Genomic DNA, 26,626 nt, shown 5'->3' on the forward strand with positions numbered 1-26,626 from the left:
AGTATTTTTTACCTGACTATATTTAAATACTGACTTTAAATACTGACTTTAATTAAATAGGCCTAACTGATTTGCACAGCACTTTATTTAATATATTAATATTTAAACAAATACCTGAACAGTCTGTGAACAATCTTCCAGAATTCTCTCAGTCAGACTCTTGAAGATTGTGTCATGGGTGGTCTCATCAAGGAAAGGTAGAGATTTGAAACGGGGGTCAAGTGCAGTGCTCATATGAAGAAACTGAATTAGTGCCCTATCCGAATCAGGGTATCTGTCCTCGAAGTCATGTGCTTTGATGTCAAAGCAGCTTTGATGTCTTTCACTACTGTTGAGTCAGAGACACTGTGTTTCATGGAGGCCAGGATTCTGTGTTTCAATGGCACGATCATTGAAATAGTTGGCATCTGCTCAGTGCAGGGTATGTCACGGTTTTCAAAGGTTTAAGAACCTGGACCACGTCCTCAGCTAGTTTCACATCATCATCAGACAGTGACGATGTCTTTAATGTTCTTCTTGACACTCTTGTCTGTTAATGCAGAGAAAACAGCAGCCTGCTGCTCAAGGTAGCGTTCGAGCATGTCGTGGCTCGAGTTCCACCTAGTAGCCACATCCTGGACCAGCTTGTGTAAGGGCAGCTGTAGCATCACCTGTTTCTCCTTCAACACAGCTGCAGCTGTTGTGCTGCGGTGGAAAAACGTGACCACTTTCCTCACTCTGCCGAGGAGTCGGGACATGTGGTGAACGCCCATCCCTCTCTGCGCAGCCAGATTAACAGTGTGAGCAAAGCATCGTATATGCGGTGAAAATCCGGCCACTTCGAAAGCATTGGCAATATTTCTGGCGTTGTCTGTTGTCACGGGAACGGGGACGTTTGTTCTGCTAATTTTCCAATCTATCACAGCCTCTTTAAGTATTCCCGATAAATGGTCGCTTGTATGGCTCTCATACACAGCGCGTGTTTGGAGGACGGGGTTTGCTATTTGCTTATCGGCCGTAATATAGTGTGCGGTTATGGTCATATAGCTGTCTGTGGCACGGGACGTCCATCCATCGCTGGTGATTGCGATGGATTCAGCAGTACTCAACCCTTCCTCCACCTTAGCCTTTGTTTTATCCAGAAGTTTTGGTAGCACATTTTGAGAGAAATGCGCCCGGCTTGGTAATGCATAACGGGGCTCGAGCACACTAAGTAAATACTTGAATCCCTCGTTTTCAACAACCGAAAAGCCTTAAGATATGCATCTGCATGTTGGTTGTGTTGCCGGCCGGTTGGGGAAGCTTCTTGAAACACTTACGGCAAATTGTGTGGGTCTGGTCAACAACACGATTGCCATCCTTGTTCTCCACCGGGTAGCCGAAATGTTGCCATACTGCTGACTTAAAAGTATTAGGAGGGTCCGCGATCTCTGGGTTGGTTGCCATGTTTCCTCACGTTCTTTAACTAGCTCGCGTGACTCGTCACATGATTGGAAAGCTTAGGTAGCACACGTAATTGGAGGACGCTTACAGATAAAATTAAAGAATTTATCCTCAACTAGTTTTGTGGTGTAGGTCTACGTATTTTATAATGTTAACTTCAAATAATACTAATAGTAATTTAAAGATGTGGTAGCATTGGATCTGGACAGGAAGGATAACTGGGAGTTGGAAGGGGTGTGTCGCGATTCTGCCTTCTCACATCGCGATACAGGTTCGTGGACCTGCGTATCGCGATTTCGGTTTCATATTGCATATTGTTACAGCCCTAAAATCCAAGGTAAACAGCACAGCACAAACACAGTCTCGACGAAAAGCAGAGAAGTACGTTACTGTAGTCTCTGAATCTTTGTTTTGAGGTAATGAGGGCGTTTACAGGCCCGCGTGGACTATTTGCATGTCAATCGCTGGTGCGCGCGTGGGCGTGGTCACATTAGAGTTAATGAGCTCGGACTGGAGAAACTGTACATGTCGTTGCTTTCATACGGATTACTTAAACAGAGAACATTTGTTTTTGATATGATTTACATTATTTAAAAATGGAGACTTCAAGCTTTGTAAAGACATATGCTTCATGTCACAGTGACAAGCATTTGCTGAGTTACAGATCATTTTCTGTCGCGTTTCAGAATGATCTTCACATTGAGAGAGACGGGAGAACGCGCATCATTTAATTTTTTTTTTACTTTACGAAAAACACAACATTTTGTTTTTATTATTAGTGTACACAAATAAAAGAAGACATTTAACAGTTTTGAATGATGTATAACACTTGCCTGTATGACAAAAATCGACGGAGTTATTTGAGTCTCTTTTGCACTGATAAGAAAAAAAGCTAGACTATCGCGCCGACCCCAAGGGGGGTTAAGTACTCAGACAAGGCAGAAACTTCTTTCACATGGAAAGATGAGCTAACAATGGGAATTTGCATTAATAATGGTCTCTAGGATTTAACACATTTTGAGGACAGGATGCCATTTGCAAGAAAGACCCACCCTCCTCTGTAAGCCAGATATCTCTAAACTCTTAACTTTATTACCTTTTGGTTTACTTCTGTGGGGATGCGACCATTGTACCACAGTCACACTGAGACATTTCAAATGATACCAAACATTTATAGTGTTGTGTGATAATTGTTCACTATAAACCATATAGATCTCCCAGATGTTGTGAATTTCAGGTGATCTCAGTATGAGAGAGAGAAGGGATGGGGGAAGAGGGGGTCAAGGGAAAGAGATGTAAATTAATACAATACTGAGGTGATTGACTCAGTGTGGTTCCGTCTTGGATGGGGATGCTAGTTTCTCAAGAAAAAGTTCAAATGTTAATTTCCTTTGTTTTCTCAGAGAGTTGCCTTCTCTTCCAGTTCTTCCAGTTTTTCCAGTCTTACAACTTTAAATTATACTTGTTCATTATGGTCATCAAAATTAACTTAATCCTCTTGCTACATGATTACATTTTTTTACTTGATAAAGGGACGTCTTTTTTCTCTCATTATTTTCATATGGCCACTAGGGATGTAAATGGTTAATCGATTAATTGTCGACAAGAATTTACTCAATTAAATTAATTGTCGGCTAATTGAACATTGCGAACGTGACACGAGATTCTCTCGGGCGGCGAGATACCTGACACGAGATTCTTGTGGGTGGCGAGAGACCCGACACAAACTTGAGGTGGCAAAAAAGAAACCAAACATGACGCGGTCAAAACGGAGTGGAGTGTGGGAGCATTTCAAATTAATTAATGATGACAAAGACGCCCAATGTAAACTCTGCGGTACTACGATTAAGTACAACATCTCTACGAGTTCGCTAAGATACCACCTTCATAACTTGCATGCAGCCGTGTTGCAGGGAGGAAGTCTGTCGCCTTCACAACCTACAATCGCTGCTGTGGTGGGAAGGCGAGTATGTGACCACAGGAAAGCGGAGGGGATTTGCGGCATGATCGAAAAAGATATGATGCCAGTAGGGTTGGGTACCGAAACCCGGTTCCAATAGGGAACCGGTTCCGACGTAAACGGTAGTATCGAGACCGAATAAGAACGCAACTTTCGGTGCCTGATTTCGGTGCCTGACTTTTTTCTCCGCCCCCTATAAAACATCTCGCGGCACGAATGATCCAATAACAAAACATCTAAACAACATTAAATGATCAAAGTGCTCGTTGCCGCTTGCGATCAGTGGCACGGATAGAGTGTTTTCTCTTGTGGCTCGCGCACACCGCACTTTCTTCACTCGGACGCGCGCTTCAATACGTTGCAGAGATCGATCTATTTATGAGGCGTCGTCTATATGAGTATGTGCGCGGAGAGTTTGTGTGTGCGTGCCCGCGTCTCAGATGAGTATGTGCGCGAGTTTGTGTGTGTGTGTGTGTGTGTGTGTGTGTGTGTGTGTGTGTGTGTGTGTGTGTGTGTGTGTGTGCGCGTCTCAGATGAGTATGTGCGCGAGTTTGTGTGTGTGTGTGCTCGCGTCTCAGATGAGTATGTGCGTGGAGAGTTCCGCGCGTCTCGTGTGTGTAGAGTTTGTGTGTGTGTGCGTGAGCGACTTTAGATGTGACTTGTGCATTTCATATAGTTGGAGCATTCAGCAGTATACATGTATGTGTGACTACTTAGTATATGTGTATGCAAGCGTTTTATGTGTGCGTGAATGAAGTTCGATTTAAGCCCTAGACGGCGCCTCATATCTATTAGTTCTGGTGAAATAAAAAAATATAGCCTAATGCACACAAAGTGTCCCTGCTTGATATACAACCACTGATGAGCATAATCGGTTTAAAAAAAACAACAACAAACAAACAAACAAAAAACTACGAATGCGGATTAGAACCCAAAACCTCTGACACTCTTGACTAAAGTTCAAGTTCAGCTGCAGTGTTCCTCTTCGGGTAAGTCTAGTATTTTAATGCCAACTGCAAATCTTGCATATCAAGTATGAAGTATATCAAGTATATTTATATGAGGCTATACTATGTGTGTTAAATATTTCTGCTCAGTGTCAGATATTTCTCTGTTTTGTAAAAGTCTATAATATATAATACGTAATATAATATATATATATATATATATAATATATATAAATAATATGAGAAGACACAATTTTGATCTTAACTTAAGTGTTTTCGGCTACATCAGTAGCCTTTTAAACGGCACAATTTTTAATTTAATCAGAAATCAGAAAATCTTTTTCAGAAAACACACACAGGTATTATTTTTTTGATAAAGTGTGTGCGGTTTCGTTTTCTTAAGTACCGGTTTAAGAACCGTTTAAGCACCGGAACCGTTTGAAAAATACCGAGTAGGTACTGGTATCGGATAAAACCCAACCAATACCCAACCCTAGATGCCAGTTAGCACCACTGATGGTGAGGGATTTTGGGAGTTAACCAGATAGATTATTATATGTAGGCTTAATATAGTGTAGGCTAATCCTACCCATATAGATTTTTATTTAAAATGTATTTTATGTTGCTTAATGTTTCACATGCAACAGGTGAGCCAGTGCACAATTATTAGGGCCCGAGCACCGATGGTGTGAGGACCCTCTTGGAATTGCTCTGTTTATTAGGGCCCAAGCCCAAAGGGTGAAGGCCCTATTGTTTCCGGAAGGATTATTTATAATTATTATTAGGGCCCAAGCCCTGAAAGGGCGAAGGCCCTATTGTTTCCGGTAGGATTATTAGGGCCCAAACCCTGAAAGGGCGAAGGCCCTATTGTTTTCGGTAGGATTATTATTATTAGGGCCCAAAGCCCTGAAAGGATTCGGAATCCGGAAGGATTATTGGGGCCCAAGCCCTGAAAGGGCGAAGGCCCTATTGTTTTCGGTAGGATTATTTATTAGGGCCCAAGCCCTGAAAGGGTGAATACATCCCTAATATATTAAAAAAGGGCCAGCTTCAGCCCTAAAATTAGGGCTGAAGCTGGTACCCGGGCGTGGCAGGGGGGCTCGACAGCGCCCCCTTGAACGGGGTCCGAAAACTTGGTCCATATATCAAACACGCTTGCATGAATTAGTATGAAACTCGGTACACATATAGATATTATCGGGCCAAACAATATTCGTGCTTTAAGTTTTACGCCAGCCCAACAGGAAGTCGGCTATTATGCGTTGTTTGAAAAACGTACGCTCTGGAATTTAAAATACTCCTCCTAGGAAATTCATCCATTCGCCTCCAAACTCGGTCAGCATGAAGTCAAGACATTGAGGATGCTAAATTGCGGACGGATTTTTGATATTTCGAACGGTTTGGCCGTGGCGAGGAAACGAATTTATGGCGAGAAAAGAGAAATACAAAGTGTTATAACTTCTGCACACATTAACTGATCTTGATGAAACTTCAGCAGTGTGTTCGTAGTAAGAGGCCGATCAGATGAATGTAACTATTGTGAGTCAAAGTTATAGCGCCACCAACTGGTAGCAGGAAGTGTGTCACTTTCAAAATGTTTTTGACAAAAGTGGGGGGGTTAGTTTTACCCACAATTACAAAAATAAGTACGTATATTGGTCTCATCGAGCAGGACAACTTTCTAATTTGCAGCTATTAGCTCTGACCAATAGGAAGTCAGATATTTTGGTTTGAATGTGGATTTATTTGCAAATTCAGCCTCTGCATTTTTACCCACTCCTGCTAAGTGGTTTATTTTATTCACACCAAACTTTTTCAACATGATGAAAATACATTAAAGATTCTAAATTGTGAACGGATATTGAATTTCTCTAACGGTTTTGATATGGCGAGGGATTAAAGTAATGTCAAAAAAGGAATCAGAAAACATCTCATATCTTCTACAAATGTAATTATACACCGTTTATTTTTACATAAAATTATACAAATATTAGAACTAAACCCATTTTATTCTGTTTTTGCAATTCAAAAAGTATAAAAAAAGTTAAAAACAGGCTATTTAGTGCTATTTGGTTCAACAAAAAAGCAAATATAGGGCTATACTGCCCTCTTGTGTCCAAATGGATATATATATAGTATATAAAACTTTTTACTAGGTAGGCCTATATTGTATTTAAATATAAATGTATTAGGTATATGACTGTGAGGATATTTTCCCATCGGTTAATCGACGTGTGACACGAGCGGGTGCTTTTAAATCGCTAATATAAAAGTGAAAGTAAAATTTGGACGTCCGCACGGACATTGATAATGGTGCACACACGTTGGAAAGAATGATACTCTTAAACATAAAACTAAACCGCCATTAGGTGTCGCCAGGCGACCATCTTAATGAGCGAGTCATTGATTCATTCGTTCAAACGATTCGTTCAAATGACTGAGTCATTCATGATTGAGACAGATGTTTATGGATTGATCATTGAATCTTTGAGTCAACCGATTCGTTCTAAATGCTGAATCATTCAGTAATGAGAAAACAAGTTGCTGTGAGATGTGCGACGGTTCTGCTGTGATCTTTGTTGAACTATTTTTGCTGCTGAAACAGAACAAAAACAGTCAATATTGCATCTAAAATGTAAGTGACTTAATTATAACTGTTTATTAACCTGTTGTATGAAATCAATGTCACAGTTTCAATCGTGATTGTATTCAGGAAACAGTAGCCTTCTCGTCAAGTGAGGTTGCTTAACTCTATCATAGGTTATAAAATATATAAAAACTCCATATTTGTAATTTTTATAGTCAGTATGTTGTTAACTGGGTTTCTTTTTTGTGTGCTGCGCTCATTTGTTTACAATTCTCCTGGAGAAGCTGCACGAGCCTCAGCAGCGCAACCTTGTTACCATTGATCAGTAATACATTTATTAGCAACTGTTGATTGCAACTTAAAATGAATGTAATAAAATTAGAATAATCTCTCGTTTTTTTGTGATTCCCAAGTTATTTTTTGTCATTGACGTTCTAATCAGGCTACTCTGGTCGGGTAAGCTAAATTCTCTTTCAGGTAGGCCTATTGTATATATAAATATATTAGGGATGTCGGTTAATCGACGTGTGACACCGCTGGGGGGCTTTTAAATCGCTAACTTAAAGTAAAATACAGATGTCTGCACAGACTTGAATAATGGTGCTGAGTAGAGCGAGCATTTTCAATGAATTCCTATGGAAGTAGGAATTAACTAAAAAACTTTCACTCTGTTCTGCTCGTTCCTCGCCGTGGGCGCTCACAGTTATGAATGCCTGTTTAGCCAAGAGCTTTTAGTTTAATTTTAAAATGAACGCCATTTCGGGGGGTGGATTGCTTGAATTTATTTTACAAAAGCACAATGTTGTGTTTTATTGCGAGTGTATATAAATATAAGCAAACACTTTGCAGTTTGAATGATGTCCTGTATGAACAAAATTATGTGCCAATTATGTTTTTATGTGTCTACTGTTAAATCACACACACATTCCAGCATTGCAAACTTGACATCGCAGCCTGTTCATTATAGCCTTAATAAAATATAATAAAATAGTAAACCTAACATATACACACTGCTCTGTTTAAATAGTCAGTAGTACAATTCGTACATTCACAGTAAGTACTGCTCCACTGTGATTTTTCCAAGCACATTTTTGCGCGTGTGAAGAGGATGATTTTTTCCGTCTAAATTGGAACACGAGTGAAGTACAAAGCCTATAATAAAGAATAGTTTAGCATCCAAATACATCGCAACTGTTGAAACGTTTTGATTCTAATGAAAGGGTTACGTGAGCCCAACACTTACTTTCGTTTTTATTTTTACATTAAATTTAAAGGATTTGTTGTGGAATATTTTGAATGTATCATAAAATCAGAATAAGGTAAGACAAGTAAAATTTCCCGTCTTTATTATATATATATATATATATATATATATATATATATATATATATATATATATATATATATATATATGTATAAATATAGCTGCGAGCAGCGATGGAGCGCCCAAGCCGGCCCGGTGACACCGCCACCCCGGCTTGGGCGGCGGTGCCACCGGCTTGGGCCCGCAATCGCTGCTCGCAGCTATATATATATATATTTTATTTTTTTTGTCAACCTTTCGGGCACTTTTAACATGCTCGAAAACTCTTGAAACTTTGCACACAGGTCACAACCCGCGGCCATCAGGGCCGGGCTGAAGCTGGTACCCGGGCGTGGCAGGGGGGCTCGATAGTGCCCCCCTGGAACGGGATCCGAACACTTGTCCATAAATCAAACACACTTGCATGTAATAATATGAAACTCGGTACACATATAGATCTCATCGGGCCAAACAACTTTCGCACTCTTAAGTTATACGCCAGCCCAACAGGAAGTTGGCTATTATGGGTTGTTTGGAGAACGCTTGCTGTGGAATTTGAAACACTCCTCCTAGAGAATTCATCCAATCGCCTCCAAACTCGGTCAGCATGAAGTCAAGACATTGAGGATGCTAAATTGCGGACGGATTTTTGATATCTCGAACGGTTTGGCCGTGGCGAGGACACAAATTTATGGCGAGAAAAGAGAAACACGAAGTGGTATAACTTCTGCACACATTAACTGATCTTGATGAAACTTCAGCAGTGTGTTCGTGGTAAGAGGCCGATCAGATGGATGTAACTATTGTGAGTCAAAGTTATAGCGCCACCAACTGGTAGCAGGAAGTGTGTCACTTTCAAAATGCTTTTGACAAAAGTGTGTGGGGGGGGGTAAAAATATTTATTATATATATAAATATATATACTGTATAAAAAAAAAAAAAAAAAAAAAAATATATATATATATATGTGTGTGTGTGTATGTATATATATATATATATATATTAGCGTAGCCCTAAACACAACAGGAAGTCAGCCATTTTCAACTTCCTCTCAGATTTTTGTGCAGTTTTTGCCATTTTCAGGCCTCGTACTTTAACGAACTCCTCCTACAGTTTTAATCTGATCATCTTCAAATTTGGTGAGTGTAATCTTAAGGCCTTTGCGACGTTAAATTGCGAAGATCTTGAGTTTTCGTCGAAGGGTGGGTCCTCGGCGGCCTGACAAATTTTGATGTTTCGCCATGAAACAGGAAGTTGCTGTAACTCAGGCATGGAATGTCCAATCTGCCCCAAACTTCACACTTTTGATAATTGTTCTGTCCTGAACACATGACCATGCTCATATTCAGTTACAGTCATAGCGACACCTGCTGGCAACAGGAAGTGGCATGTTTAACACTGTTGTGGACTCCTAATAACATATAAAAAAGTGCCAGCAAGTGCTAAACATGCTACCAACATACTAGAAACATGCTAAAACATGCTAGCAAACACTTAGCTAAGTGCTAAAGCATGTTATTACTGCAATTAAATAGGAATTTGCTGTAACTCAGGCACGGAATGTCCAACCTACCCCAAACTTCACACGTTTGATAAGAGTCATGGCCTGAACACATCTACATGAGAAAATTTAGTTATAGTAATAGCGCCACCTACTGGTAACAGGAAGTGTCATGTTTAACACGTTGATGCCATTCTAGCAACGTGTTAAAAATGCCATTGACTTCTAAACATGCTAGAAACATGTTAAAACATGCTAGCAATACTTAGCTAAGTGCTAAAGCATGCTAATTCAATGAAACAGGATGTTGTTGTTACTCAAGAAGGCAATGTCCAATCTGCGCCAAACTTCACACTTTTGATAAACGTTCTGTCCTGAACACATGACCATGCTCATATTCAGTTACAGTCATAGCGCCACCTGCTGGCAACAGGAAGTGACATGTTAAACACTGTTGTGGACATATAAAAACATAAAAAAAGTGCCAGCAAGTGCTAAACATGCTAACAACATACTAGAAACATGCTAAAACATGCTAGCAAACACTTAGCTAAGTGCTAAAGCATGCTATTGCTGCAATTAAATAGGAATTTGCTGTAACAGAGGCATGGAATGTCCAATCTGCCTCAAACTTAATATGTAACATGCAAGAAACATGCTAGCAATACATAGCTAAGTTCTAAAGCATGCTAGAAATGCCAAAGGAAGTTGTTGTAACTTAAGCATACAATGTCCAATCTACCCCAAACTTCACACGTTTGATAAGAGTTATCTCCTGAACACAAGTCCATGCTCATATTCAGATATAGTCATAGCGCCGCCTGCTGGCAACAGGAGGTGACGTTTAACACTGCTCTGGACTCCTAATAACATAAAAAAGTGCCACCAACTGTTAAACATGTTAACAACATACTTGAAACATGCTATCAAATACTTAGCTAAGTGTTGAAGCATGCTATTACTGCAATTAAATATGAATTTGCTGTAACTCAGGCATGCAATGTTCAATCTACCCCAAAATTAATATGTAATATGCTAGAAAGAAACATCATAAAACATGCTAGAAATGCTAAAGGAAGTTGTTGTAACTCAAGCATACAATGTCCAATCTGCCCCAAACTTCACATGTTTGATAAAAGTCCTGCACTGAACACATCTACATAGCGATATTCAGATATAGACATAACCCCACCTACTGGCAACATAAACTGACATGGTTAACACAGTAATGCAGTACTAACCACATAACTACTGTCTACTAAGCATGCTAGAAACATACTAAACATGCTAGCAACTACTATATATACCTCCTTAAATGTACATTTCCCAACCATGCTCTGTCTTCCTAAAACCACCGTGTGACGATGGCACGAGTGCGAGGGCCCTTTCATCGCTGCTTGCAGCTTTAATTTTTTGTATTTTAATTTTCTGTGCATAATTTATTTTGTTAAACTACATAAATGCCATTATCTGTACCGTATCCCAACTGTTACAATAAAACATCAATTGAGCAATATAACATGCATTTTTATTCAGTATATAAGCAATATTTTGCTTTTTATGTTAAAGACACTATTGATACCGTGAGAAATTTACATTCTCAGGAAAATAGCCGCTTATCAGTTAATCGTTAATCGATCGATAAGGTCAATCAACTAATGATTCATGAATTAATCGATAATTTGCATCCCTAATGGCCACCAATGCCTCACAGTGTCATAGGACTTTCAGCCAATTATGAAATGTGGTGGATGTTCTCATCTATTTCAGGAAAATGCCATCATACCCAGCAATGGCTTCCTCTTTCCCACCACAGACTGGCTGATTGGAAACCACTCAGATGAGCTTACCCCATGGATCCCTGTAATAGCAGCCAGGCAAGTCATGGAAATTAGCACTAGTGTTAAAAAGACACCTGCTCTCCAGTAAATTAATCTAAAGTGATTAGATAATTCATTCTGTGCTTATTTTCCCAGGTTGTGGTATCAGTGCCAGTAAATAAATGAGCATTTAAAATTCTTTGTGGTTTACAATGACCCATTATGTATTGTAGATTCATATAATTTGATGTTTAATTCTGGAAGTTCTATTCAACTTGCAACGAAAGTAAAACTAACTAAGTTCAGGGTTTTTTTTTTTATACTCTGCCTTTCAAAAGTTTGGATTCAGTCAAATAAACTCAGCAAAATATGAACTATCATCTATCTTTCGGCTGCTTTTACTTCCAGCAAACGTCTTAACGTGTAAATATTTGTATTATCAAAAGCATTTAAAAATTAGCAGTTCTCATTGCCTCCCTGCAGCAAGCCTATAGCATGTTCACACAGGTGAGCAGGGCCTCTGGGCATCTTTCTGGTGTTTTTTTAGTCAGTTTAAAGGTCTCTTTAATGTCTTAAGTTATTGTAGCTGTTCACCCAAAAATGAAAATTGTCATCATTTACTCACCCTCATTAATGAATCTGAGAGATTTCTGTCCCTCCACTATGCAACTACCAATTTGGCTTTTCAAAAAGTTCATTAAAAAAACGTAAAACTAATCCATGTGAATTGAGCGGTTTAGTCATTTAAACATGATCACCTTATATAATGAACAGATTGAATTGAGGCTTTTATTCACATATAAACATTGAACGACTAGAGGGTGAGTAAATGATGACAGAATAAAAAATTTTGGGTGAGCTAACCCTTTAAGTGTCTACCACCTGTGAACTTAGTGTCTTAAAGGATTAGTTCACTTAAAGCTACACTGTGTAGGATTTTCTCCCATCTAGCGGTGAAATTGTTTATGACTACCAACTGAATATTACTTTCTAGCCTCTCCCATTCCAAGGGCGTTTTAACTCCTACGGTGGCTAGGGCTGAAACGATTAGGAACAAAATAAATATCTTTGTTGTCGAGTAGTCGTTTGATCTCACGTGACCTAATAAGGGCCTGCAATATCGCGATTTGACCGCTACGGTGCTGTAGCGCTAGAGTGTAATGCAGCCGTTACAAATGCTATTGCGGTAGACGAAAACACAGCACGAATTATGACGGAGTGCAAACGAATCCGAACTATCAAGGTGTGTGAAAGTTTGACAAAACTTCAAACCAAGAATGCTGTCGTGTGCAATACATGCAAGGCGGAACTTGCTTTTCACGGGAGCACAACATGCATGTCAAAGCACTTAAAGAGGAAACAAGAGGAGCCGGTGAGAGGTGAATGTTGTGAGCTAAATAACTAGCAGTAAATCTCTTTATTAGAGAATACAATACAACTAATAATAGTAATAAAATTAACAATTATAATATAGGCCTAATTACAGTAATGTGATGATTTATTTTTGCATAGAATAAAGCTTGATCGAGCTTAGGAGTCAGGGCTGTTTTTATTATTGTAACACTATTAGGTATTATCACTTGCCTGTATTTTGTTCCATATTCATGAAGACTTACAAAAAGAGATGTTATGAAGAATATCATGCCAGTTAATTTTTCATACTGTAAATTAAAAGGCGAATGAGAATGTCTCTGTCAGCTCAATTGTCATGTCAATTAAAAAAAAAATTTTTATTCTTATAATAATTGTTTGCAGTTTTAAGTTTCTGTAATGCAGCTGATTAATTTTTGTTTATTTTTTTCTATTGAAAGAGAACAGAATATTTAAACAATGCTTAGAGAGCATTTGTGTGTGATTTGAGTTGGACAGAAATCTGAAAACTTAAAGAACATGACCTGTTTAGTTGGCTCAAAGTTAATTAAAACCACCATTTCAAAAGTTGAAGTTATTTTTTTTAATATTTCTTTATAGTTAGAATATGTATAACTCAGTGTTTTAACTAATTGAAAAAGCTGAATAATCGTTCCAAACTTACTGATTAGTCGGCGAAATAATCGACGATTAGTCGATTAATCGTTCTAATAATCGTTAGATTAATCGATTATCAAAATAATCGTTTGTTGCAGCCCTAACGGTGGCCGTATTAATTCAAATCTGCCGGCAGTCGCGAGTAATCTCCCCCTCGCATTCGTCACGGTGCCACTGAGTGTAAAAACGTGAAAGGCGAAGCTTGAATTTCCAGGTATGTCCCTCTTTGGCTAATGTATTTTCAAGATGCGACTCGCTCGTATGTATTCTAAATGGCAGATTCTACGCTTACGAGAATACTTGATTAGTTGGTAGAAGTAATTACACATTGAGCACATATCATTTTGAAAGAACAAAGTGTTTTTTGCTAAGAATCAACTTAAAAAAAATTACACAGTGTAGCTTTAAAATTAAAATTCTGTCATCATTTACTCTCCTTCAAGTTGTTTCAAACCTGTATGAATTTCTTTCTTCTGTTGAATGTCGGTAATCAAACAGTTGATGTACCCCATTGACTTCCATAGTATTATTTTTTCCCTACCATGGAAGTCAATTGGGTACGACAACTGTCTGGTTATCAACATTCTTCAAAATATCTTCCTTTGTGTTCAGCTGAAGAAATAAATTCATATAGACTGTTCCACAGGTGCATGTGCGGTAATTGTTTATAGTTTATTCAACAAGAATGAAAAACATTGTCTAAACCCTTTCCAATAAAGTGCTGTAAAGCTTTTTAATTGTACAAAATTCTCTCTAAAATACAGATTCCTGAAAAGCAGAAGTTTATTTTTTTTAAATAAATAATTTTATTCAGTAAGGATGCATTAAATTAATTAAAAGTTACAGTAAAAACGTTTATATTGTTACAAAATATTTCTATTTCAAATAAATGCTGTTTCCATTACAGGAATAAATTACATTTTAAAATCTATTAAATTAGAAAACAGCTATTTTAAATTGTAATAATGTTTCATAATATTACTGCTTTTATTTTTGATCGATTAAATGACTTGAGCATAAGAGACTTCTTCCATATGCATAAAAAATTACCAACCCCAAACTATAGAACGATATAATGTACATTTTTATAAAATGATAAACAGCAAATGTTTTGCTGTTATAGTCTCTCTAATGGTTTCAGTGTGCATTAATCGCTCATAGATGAAGTGTTACTTCACACTGCAAGCCCAGTTTTTTTAATGATTTACCACATTGATGTATTTTAACTATAGTACATGCCAGCATTGACTCCAAATTAGTTAATAAATTGCTGTGGTCTTTTTGGGTCCTGTCTCAGACACTAGGTGGAGGTGGTTAGCTTAATCAGTAGTCCTATACTGTCTTGGTGAACTGAATTTGTCCCAGATGACAATATATTTGTGTAATGTACACATGCATTATTGGTAGTTCAAGGTAAAAAATATCAGAAACACAACTCAGAATGTAGAATAACATGTAAAGCAATGATATACTGTACATGTATTATGTATTGTAGTGACCTATAATATAACTGAGACAAACTTTTCATCAAACATGTTTGCTGACTGTGATTAGTTCATGTACAGGACTGACTTCACCTGAGAACTATGCAGTCTTTGAAACTAGGTCAAATATAAACAGAAGATATTTTTGTAGTTCTGTATTTTTTTTGCATTGATTGTTGCTATGTCCTCTCCTATGTGTTTATCTTGCCTAGATCATCTTACTCATGCCGCTACTTTGTGCTTCCCTGCTGCTTATTTGACTTCTGTGGGAAGTACCAGCGCAGACAATGTAAGAAGTCTCAGTATAAGGAGTACATTGACTTCATCACAGATGTCAGCACAGTGTGCGGCTTCCACACAGAGGAGGACTGTCTGAGGATACCCTCCACCAAACGGGTAGGTTGGTCCAATGTCTGTAGAGCTGGGGCTCTAGAATGGATTATTTGAGATTCACTCGCATAAGCAGCTTCTCATATTGCCATAACAAAGGCAAAAAAGAGGGCCTCATTCTGCTGTGTCATTCTCTTTTTCAGGTATGCATAATAGGCAAAGGTAGAAGGTACAGCGAGGCCGAAGAGCCTATGGTAGAGGAGCGGCGAAATGATTATATCAGGGGGCGTGAGGCCTTATTTACAAGCTCAGGGGTCAGTATGAATGTCAATCAATGTGGCAATCGTGGACCTCACAATGATAATGGACAGAATATCTCAACCCCTGCAAATGATTGGGTGAATGGCTTTCAACCAAGAGAAAAGACAGAGGCTGTTAGGAACTGTTCAGCTCTGCCAAGGGATTTTGTGGATGCAGTGGTTCTGAGGGTGGCAAAGGCATTGCTGAGTCTGACTGCGAGAGACATAGAGAGCAGCGATTGCGTTGATGCCTGGAATACAGGAGGTAAGAATATTTCTAATGTTTCACTGGGATGTCTTGAGACATGGGTGGCTTTAAAGCCTGGAGAGAAACTTCAGGAATATATACCAAAAAAATCATGTACTTTCTGGTGTATGTGTAATTTGCTATATGCGTCATGCCATATTTTTCTTAACTGTTTTTTTTCCTTAACTGTGTTAATTAAAATTAATATTAAATATGTCCTTTAATATAATGTCTAACCAAAATATAACTGGATCTTCTGGTGAAACCAACAGAATTCTCTCTGTTGATGTATGCAGGACTTCTCCAGTTATTTAGTCCACTTAAACCCTGCTCCTGCAAGCTCACGTTCATCTGCCACCCCTTTTGAGTGCAGTAGCCACATCTTCCTTGCCCTCAATTTTTAATTTTTTAAATAATCCATTACACTCAGGTGTACATCACAATATGGAAGAAAATATCTGCCGCCACTTCCATTTCATTGTGACTTTAATATATGTAATATAAAAAAGAATAGAGGTCACCATGTTGATCACAGTCACCATGAAATCAATATTGCAGTATTTTATTATAAATAATCTATCCGTGCACATCATTAAAAAAGTATCATTTAAAAAAAAATTATGTGCCCTTATAATCTTTAATCAAAATAACAACGATGTCTTGCAACGACATCTCTTCTCTGATGACGTTTTTACAGGCACGAGGGTAGGACAACCTGTGACTCACATGAGATTGCATTCGCAGCAATCCAGTCAAACCACAAAGATCCAACGATCTAATCAATTCCTCATGGACCAAAATCTAGTCCCACCCTACGTTTTTTCTTGTTCGAGAAGCCGTTTCACTCAGATATACATCACAATAGGGAAGAAAAGACTATTGCAACTTACTCTTCATGCAGACTTTACAGTTTTTCTCAATTGCTTACACATTTCTTGAAACTATGCCTCGTATTCTCAAAACTATAAACACAAATCCATAACGTCTCACCCAATTCCCCAAACATCCTAGCCTGGGAAAACCCAGACAACTTCCGGCAAATTTAGATTTGCTCTGCAAGTAAGTCTGGCAAAGAGCTCATTCAAGGCCATTTCCATGCCGTGGAAATCGTGGCACCAATCAGAAACGTTGAGGCGGGCTTTACACGATGACGATCGCTCTGATTGGTTTTAGGTCTAGCCTATCCAATTGTGCCCAGAGGCATTTGAGCGACGTCCACTCCGTTGGTGAACGAACTTTTTGCACGAACTTTTAAATGCAGCATTATTATATTCAAATTGAAACACATGAGGACAGTCTCCATTAAAGACCCACTGGCAGATGAACATGCTACTACATTTCTCTCCGAAACGGTAGGAAATTAAATGAGATTTAATAGAGGATTTTAACTGTGACAAGATGATTGACAGGGCAGTTTACATGACGGGATGCACGCGACAGATCCGTCCGATAAAGATGATGAAGTAGTATGTCCAAAAGTTGCCTACTTTTTTGCTACACATTCAAAAGTAAATACATTTTCTTCACAAAAAGAGTATACTTTTATGGCGTAGTGTAACATAGGCGAATTGGGACGCAGCATATGGCTTTACACATGACGATCGCTCTGATTGGTTTTTGGAGTTTTAGGTCTATCCAATTGCGCCGAGAGGCATTTGAGCGACGTCCGTTGGTGACGCCCCTTTGGAAATGATTTGTCTATGGAGCTTTGCCAGACCATAACTCAGTTACTACTGAGAATGGTCTGGTTTTAACCAGGCTACAAACATCCTATTTTCAGGTCAAAATGAAGCTCTACACTCAAAACCATTCACTCTTGCTGAAAAAACAAACTTTGCCCTCAGACAGGACACACAAGCCCTCAAAATCACACACACTACAACATAGTCTAACACACTGGTACAATAAATTCAAAACAACATTTCCAAAACTGGTAAGTTATGTTGCTTGTGTTCCCCCCCCATCACAAACCTTTTCACATGATGAACACAAAAGACACAACCAATGGATACATTGGCACATTTTTATTCATTCATGTACTACACAGTACAACACACACTCAAAAAAAAAAAAAGTTTTTTTTTTTTTTTTTTTTTTACTGTCTCCTCTACATTTTTTTTCAGTATTTACTTAAGATGTGTGTGACCATAATATGACAGTAAAGGAGCACACACAAAGCTTATTCTAATATGGAATTGTATTGGAATGGTAAAGAATGTTGGTACGTGACAGGAGGGCCTCCACTCAAGGATACAATATGATGAACAAGTCTAAGAATGTTCCACATATGGTTGAAATACCATCATTGGCCTAGAAAGATAACATTCTGGGAGTCAAGACTATAAAGGAGAAAGGATGCCCTCCCTTCACTGTCACACTCTGCAGCCACTCTGTGTGACTGTACGACTGCTGGCCTTTTCTTGCAAGAAAATACACCTCATCAAAGACTATTGGAAATGTTTGTCTCTTATTCAGTGATAGAATTTTGTTTGACACCACACCTCCCGGAAGGTTCTCGAGGCAACGGTAAAGCGACTCAAATTTGGCCTTACTCGTAGCCCAGCCTCCCTCATAGTCATACCATTGACAAAGACATGGGCAACTAGAGTGACTTGAATTTCATCTGAGACTGCTTGTCTTCTTGCCCTTGCCCTTCCTCCTCCTCCTTCGTATCCCTCCTCGATCTCTTCCTTCATGTCTTTCTGGATCCATTGTTCCAAAACTCAATAAACTGATTTGGGCCCTTTTATCTATCTATTGAAGGTTCTGATTGATGTGTGTTAAATTTTGACTCTTAGTGTTTCCACTTGGGTAGTTGTGTGCTAACTGAGCTGAAGCTGTGCTGACTTGAGTGAACAATATTGAATGCTAGTGCTTTCTAAATGACAACATGGTCTAGGCAATGAGAAATGAAGGGATTTGTGTGTAGAGTTTTGCAGTGACAGTTCAACAAATCTGACTCATGTGTCAAAACAGGGAATAGTGTTTATAGTTTAGGGAAATGGGTGTGCTTTTTGATAAATGGCATTATGGTTTAGAATTTTAGTTCAAAAGCCTGGTTATAGTGTTTAAGCAAACGAGAAAAACTGTAACATAGAAACAGTCCCGGTGCCACAGGCGGGCATTGGGGGGCCTGGCCAGCCCTGTTAGTCACTTGTGCCCGCCCTGGATGAGCCTGTCTCCCTTCACCAACTCCAAGTCACGTCCCAACCACCAGTCCTTGCTTGTTTGCACTATATATTCTTATCAATAGGCTACTGTTATAAAAAGTTATAGTTTTGTATATACATAACTCCTGAATAAAAATAAAAATGTGTTTGGTCTGATTGAAAAAATATATATAATTGTAAACCGTTTTCATTGGTTTTTCGATAGTGAGCGCGGAAATGCATGTGATGAGCAGTCTTATTAAGCGAGTCATTGAGTCATTCATTCAAACGATTTGTTCAAACGGCTGATTCATCAAAAATTAATTTGATGGCAGTTGTTTAAGAATGGGTCACTGAATCTTTGACTCAACCGATTCGTTCAAAACGCTGAATCATTCAGTAATAAAAACACAATTGTGTGTTGCTGTGAGACGCACTATAGTTCTGCTGGGATCTTTGTTTGGATTGGAACTATTTTTGCTGCTAAAATAGAACAAAAACATTTTATTTCGTCTAAAATGTAAGTGACTTAATATTAATTACTTGTTTAATATTAATAACTGTCATATGAAATCTGTCAAATCATCTCACAACAGTTCCTATACGACCGATTTATAGATTATCATGACAGAATATCCTAATTGAAGATAGTTAACTCCACATCAGCAACATAAATTCATCAACTAACCATTCAGAGACGTCCTGTTGCATTCTACATGTTGTCACTTCTTCTTGAGTCTCTCCATCTTTGTCTGACTCCGTTTTAACATTAAAGGCAGAACAGTTTCTGTCATTTTAGTGTGTCTGCGTGAGGTAATAGCAGCTGCTAACACACAGGAGCTCTTGAAACCTCTCTGCAGCAGCTCATTTGCATTTAAAGGGCCAGGCACAAAACGGTGCGTTTTTGCAAACCCTCAAAAAGTGACAACTTTAACTTGCTATATAAAAATATCTGTGGGGTATTTTGCGCTAAAACTTCACACACACACTCTGGGGACATCATAGATATATTTTACATCTTGTGAAAAGGGCATTTTACCACCCCTTTAACTGAGTTTCTTTGTGTGTGCTGCGCTCATATAGCCTGACTACGTCAGACTTCGTACTTCCGCTCAATTTCATTTCGCTTCTGTACTCAGTCTGAGACAGCGTCATAGCTTTCCGTTTTCCTCCGGCCTGAAAACAGCCGGGCCAATCAACGAACAGAGGGCGAGCTGAGAGCCGTGACGTAGACGCTGATTGTACCGTGGATGCGTAGATTTACTTCACATAATCTGCAAAAGTCGTTCACAGCCATGTTCACTCCGGTATTTCGCTCGATGGTTTTTGTTTTTGCATCATACATGTGTTTACAGTGGAAGTTAGATGCGGCTGAGCATGCGCATAACACACGCCATAACCAAACGTTATGTGATTGGCTTACGGGTAACCAATGATTTTAAACTTCAGTCAAGCGCCCCCCCGCGAGAGAGAAAACACTTCTCTATTATGCCATTCCAGACTCTGTCTACGAAGCAAAGCGAAGTAGCAGAGTTTGGTATTACCAGGCTAGCGCTCAGACTGGCTGTGCTCATTTGTTTAGCTTTCTCCTCGAGAGTGTAACGAATGGACTTAATCAAAATGCTCTTCCCCCTCTCCCCTGTTGTCATCGGCCCCCAAACCAGTTCTCTTCATAGACCGTTATCACCTCTGCTCTATGGGATCAATATCCCGCCAAATGTATTGCGGCCACGGATCAAAAAATAATAAGCGTGATTCAAAAATGTAAAAACACATGCAAAAATATATTGACAAACTGAAAAAAATTATGCAAAATGATCAGAATAGCAAACAACGTGGTCACGGATAAAAATATTATAAGCATGAATCAAAAAATAACAAGCATGAATAAACCTTTAAACACATTAAAATAAATTTTGCACGAAACTTAAACTTATGTTCATGTTTTCTTTAAAATTATGTTTTACTTGGTTTTACTCTCTTGCCTTTTCTGCTCATATTATTTTTTTTTTTTTTTATTTTTTTTTTTTTTTTTATTTTTTTATTTTTTTTTTTTATTAAGCAGATTTTTAAATGACAATGTGCATGACATATGAAAAACAACACAACCTGCTTTTTTCAACCATAAGAATGAGTAAAGAAAATGTATACAAATATACAGAACACTCTTAACACTACCCAACCCAAAACATCCCATACACTCACAAAAAAAAAAAAAAAAAAAAAAAAAAATTATAATAATACATTTTATATACATACATACATACACACACACATACATACAAATAATAAAAAATAAAAAAACGACAAACAAAAATCAAATCTCCAGTGAAGGTACAGTCTCAAAAAAGGAGATAAAAGGATTCCACACTCTATAAAATGAGTCAACAGAGTCCCTGATGGAGTGTTTAATTTTTTCCAGATGTAGAAAGGACATTAAGTCTTTCAGCCAAGAAAGATTAGAAGGGGGGCATGAAGATTTCCAATGCAACAGTATTCGTCTTCTGGCTACCAATGAAGCAAAAGCAATAATATCAGCATGACGTTTGTTGTACAAGCCATCAACAGGTGTTATTCCAAAAATCGCAATTATTGGACAGGGTTTCACAGAAACATTGAGAGCCTTTGACAGTGTATCAAAAAAAGAAGACCAGTATGAATACAATTTAGGACAGGTATAAAATGTATGAGTGTGATCTGCTGGGGAGAGCAAACATCTATTGCACCTATCATCTTCTATTAAAGAAAGTTTCTTCAATTTAGCTTTGGTGAAGTGAATTCTGTGAACAACTTTAAACTGAATAAGATTCAAGCGAGCACAAATGCAGACAGAGTTAATTTTAGCTAGAGCATTATTCCACAGCTCCATGTCAAGCTCCAGACCCAGCTCTCTCTCCCAGGTTCCCTTGAGCGCAAAGAGAGGAGGGAATTGCGAAGATCGTAACAAGCCATAAATTGAGGAGATATGACTATGCGATTTCGGGAGAGACATTATATTTTCAATTAAAGTTTTCATTGGCTGGTGAGGGAAGGTATTAAAGTGCGCTTTAGCAAAGTCACGCAATTGAAAGTAGCGGAACAAATTGGATCTAGATATTTTGAATCTACTCAACAAATCGTTGAATGACGCAAATACATGATCATCAAGAAACAAATCATGAAATAGAACAAGGCCCTTCTCTCTGAGCTGGGCAAAAGTTGAATCTAAAGTAGAAGGAACAAAAAGATGGTTACCGCAAATAGGCATTAAGGTGGACAATGAGTTTAATTTAAAATGACGACAAAACTGTTTCCAAATTTTGAGTGATGAGAGCACAATTGGGTTGGTGGTGTATTTAGAAGGCCGTTTCAAATTGGGATCAAAAACTAATGCCGATAATGAGGATGATAAGCAGGAGTTAGCTTCCATTATACACCAATCAATATTCTGAGAATTACACCATGCATATAATTTCTGAATATTAGCTGACCAATAATAGAAAAGAAAATTTGGAAGAGCGAGACCCCCATCCTGTTTGGTTCTTTGAAGAGTTGACTTGTTTACACGTGGAGGCTTACCAGCCCAAATATATGTGGATATAATGGAGTCGAATGATTTAAAAAAAGATTTAGGAAGAAAAACAGGAATAGTCTGAAATAAAAAAAGGATTCTTGGTAGAATATTCATTTTGATTGATTCAATCCTGCCTACAAGAGAAAGTGGAAGATTGTTCCAACGCTGGAGATCTACTTTAATGTGGCCCATTAATTTAGTAAAGTTTTCTTTGTGCAATGACCTGAATGAGTTTGAAATATGAACCCCTAGATAGCGGAAACCTGTAGAGGACATGTGAAAAGGGAGCATAGCTGGAGGAATTTGTTTCGCCAAGTCATCTATGGGAAAACACTCACTCTTAGCAAAATTCAACTTATAACCTGAAATTAATCCGAACTCATTCAAAAGGTGCATTATATTATCTATGCAGTTTAGAGGGTCTGAGACATATAACAGGAGGTCGTCTGCATACAGTGATACACGATGCTCCCTTCCTCCTCTATAAATACCTGAAAACACTGAAGACGATTTTAATGCTATAGAGAGAGGCTCTATAGCTAAGGCAAAAAGGAGAGGCGAAAGTGGGCAGCCTTGACGGGTGCCACGAGAAAGAGAGAAGTAAGGGGACGTTTCAGAATTAGTTTTCACACAAGCTGATGGAGTGGAGTATAATAGACGAATCAATGATATTATTTTAGGTCCAAACCCAAATTTTTGTAAAACCATGAATAAATAATCCCACTCCACCCGGTCAAAAGCCTTCTCCGCATCTAGCGAGATAACCATTTCTGGCTTTGATGACTTAGATGGAGTAAAGATAACATTTAGGAGTCTACGTATATTAGAAGACAACTGACGACCAAGTATAAAGCCAGTTTGATCTTCTGATATAATTGACTGGAGATGAGCCTCCAAGCGTTTGGCCAATACTTTAGCTAGTAATTTAATGTCCTTATTGATTAGGCTAATAGGTCTGTAACTGCCACAAAGTTTAGCATCTTTGTCTTTCTTTAATATTAAGGAAATCAAAGCTTGGTTTAAGGATGATGATAGGAAGCCTTGATCTAAGGAGTGATTGTACAAATCTAATAATAAGGGGGACAATTGAGTGGAAAACTTTTTTAAAAATTCAGCAGGAAAGCCGTCAGGGCCAGGAGCTTTATTATTTTTCATGGTTAGGATACAGGAGGCTATCTCTTCCAGGCTGATAGGCTCGTCGAGGCTGTTGGCAACATCAGGACTAATCTTAGGTATCTCTAATTGGGAAAGGAAAGACTGAATATCAGCAATGTCTACGTTAGCTTCAGATTTGTAAAGATTAGAATAGAAAGAAGAAAACTCTGAGTTTATTTTAACCGGATCATTAATAAGGTTATTTGAGGAGTCATACACCTGTGTGATTAACTGAGAAGCAGTTTGGTGTCTGAGCTGAGATGCTAACAGGCGGCCAGCTCTATCGCCATGCTCATAATAGGTTGCCCTTGTGCGTTTTAGCCGAAACTCTGCCTTGTTGGTTGTCAATAAGTCAAATTCAGTTTGTAACTTTAGCCGTTGTGTCTCTAAAACAGGGTTTGGTGACCTGGCATTTAGCCTATCTATCTCTAAGATTTTATCAACGAGTTTCTGCTGTTTTAATTTCCTAGCTTTAGTCCAATATGCATTAAAGGAAATTATCCTCCCACGTATAAAAGCTTTAAATGTTTCCCATAGAAGTGATGGCGAAACTGATTCTGATTTGTTGGTTTCCAAAAAAAAATCAATGTTATTAGAAATATAATCGCAAAATTCTTTATCAGCTAACAACCCAGTATTGAGCTTCCAGCCTCCAGCATGTCTACACAAGTTTTGTGGGAAAGAGAGGTCTAAAATGTGTGGGGCATGGTCTGAGATAATTATCGCTGAATATTCTGTAGATTTAACTTGTGATAAGAGAGCCTTGTCAATAAAAAAATAATCAATACGTGAATAAACACGATGAACATTTGAAAAAAAAGAAAACTCTTTTGCAGTTGGATTAAGAAAGCGCCAAGGGTCTACACATCCCGTCTGATCTGCTAGAGATGAGAAGGATCTAGACATTGACGTAGGAGCTGATGACTTGGGCTGTGAGCGGTCCAAACTTGGGTTGATTGTGCAATTAAGATCCCCACCTAAAATAAGGTGATGGGTATCCAGATTTGGAAGATGGGAAAAGAGCGAGGTCATAAAAGCAGGGTTATCAAAGTTAGGGGCATAAACGCTAACTAATATAACAGGTGTTTGGTACAAAATCCCAGATACTATTACGTAGCGCCCATCAGGATCAGATATTACGTTGTGTGGGACAAACTTTATACGTTTGTGTATTACAATTGCGGTGCCTCTAGATTTACTATTAAAGTTTGAATGAAAAACTTGACCAATCCATGGTTTACGTAGTCTTACATGATCACTAACCCTGAGGTGAGTCTCCTGTAAAAAAACAATATCCGAAGACAGGCTCTTTAAGTGTGAGAACACCCTTGACCTTTTAATTTGACCACCTAGACCCCTAACATTCCAAGTAACAAATTTGACATTATGACCAGCCAACCCCTCTATGTTCACTTTAGGACTAATCATTTGTTATCGTGAGGATAAAAGAGAAAAAGAAAAAAAGAGTCTGAGACGAGTAAATAAAAGGTGTGGAAAGAAGGAGAGAGAGAAGAGAAAAAAAAAAAGAAAAAAAAAAAAAGAAAAAAAAACGTATACTTACAACTCTGATGCTCGTCTTTTGGAACATGACGAGTAGCCAGAACAACAATTCTCACAACCGATTAACCACGTAGAACTGTCAACTCCTAAAAGTTAGATATACACCTAAAGCAGCTATCAAGGCTTAGATATCCGCCGAGAAACTATATAAATATAGAAATAATAATAATAAAAAATAAACAACCAAGTAGATGATAAGAAAACAGATTAAAAAAAAAAAAAAAAAAAAAAAAGTTAAAGTTGGTAAGTTATATAAGCGATCCGCCACAAGACGGCATTACCAACATGGATCAGGTGGTATGACATTTAAAACCATCAACCGAATAACTTGTGCAATCCAAAAAACACTCGTAGACGTAGTGTGGCAGACTAATTTTCCTTCAAGGGCAAGGCTGATCGCAAGTACAGTGAGAGCTCAACGCTGTCCTTAAATTATTTACAGCAGCTTGTACTTGTTGAATTTACCATCCCAATTCGGACACGGGTATAGCCCACGACCTAATTAGGAAAGTTTTGATGGTAAAACGACTCCGCTGCCTCAGGGGAATCAAAGATCCGTTCCACGCCGTTACGACTCACTCGAAGGCGAGCAGGGTACAGCATACCAAAGCGTACTTCTTTCTGATAAAGTAGGCTCTTGACCTTGTTGAAAGCCGCTCGTTTCTTCGCCACCTCAGCGCTGAAGTCCTCGTACATCTTGATTTTGTGGCCCTTGTAAGACATGACTTTGTGGGATTTAGCCCAATTCATGACAGTTTCCTTCACGATGTAACGATGAAATCTGATAATCAGCGGGCGTGGAGATTCCTCTGCGCGAGGTCTGGGCCGCAGGCTACGGTGGGCGCGATCCAGCTCAGGTGGTTCTGTAAGGGAGTCACCGAGGAGTTCAGAAAGCAGGTTAGTCATAAACTCTCGTGCGTTTTTTCCCTCAAGGCCCTCAGGAAGGCCTACCACTCGTATATTCTGCCGCTTCGAGCGAGAAATCAGATCTTCTACGCTAGCTTTGAGCGCCGTGTTTTCTTTTTCCATTGTCGTCAGTTTTGATTGAACAGCGCTCACATCATGCTCGAGCTGAGCTATTCGGTCGCTATGGTCTGAGAGACCCGATTCCATCTCGCTTATGGTCACTGCCTGTGTTGTCAGGGTCGTACCGATCGATTCAATTGAAGATCGAATTGGTTCCAGAGAACTATTTAGAAGTGCAACAAACTCCCCGGTCATGTCTTTTCTGAATCTTTCGAGCTCTTTGACTAGAGATTCGATTGTGAGATGTGCAGGTTC

General features: G+C 38.6%; 1 protein-coding gene across 2 annotated transcripts in view; it reads left to right on the plus strand.

Moving 5' to 3' along the window:
* Nucleotides 1–26,626, plus strand: part of trmt44 (tRNA methyltransferase 44 homolog) — a 188,757-nt gene that overhangs the window by 102,482 nt on the left and 59,649 nt on the right. For both annotated transcript variants that reach the window (XM_082152033.1, XM_082152032.1), the window contains exons 7-9: nucleotides 11,491–11,597; nucleotides 15,265–15,448; nucleotides 15,586–15,946. In XM_082152033.1, the coding sequence (XP_082008159.1) occupies nucleotides 11,491–11,597; nucleotides 15,265–15,448; nucleotides 15,586–15,946 (652 nt within the window). The remainder of the gene's footprint in view (nucleotides 1–11,490; nucleotides 11,598–15,264; nucleotides 15,449–15,585; nucleotides 15,947–26,626) is intronic.

Source organism: Leuciscus leuciscus, assembly GCF_965113295.1.
Source record: "Leuciscus leuciscus genome assembly, chromosome: 2".
Classification (NCBI taxonomy): Eukaryota; Metazoa; Chordata; class Actinopteri; order Cypriniformes; family Leuciscidae; genus Leuciscus; species Leuciscus leuciscus.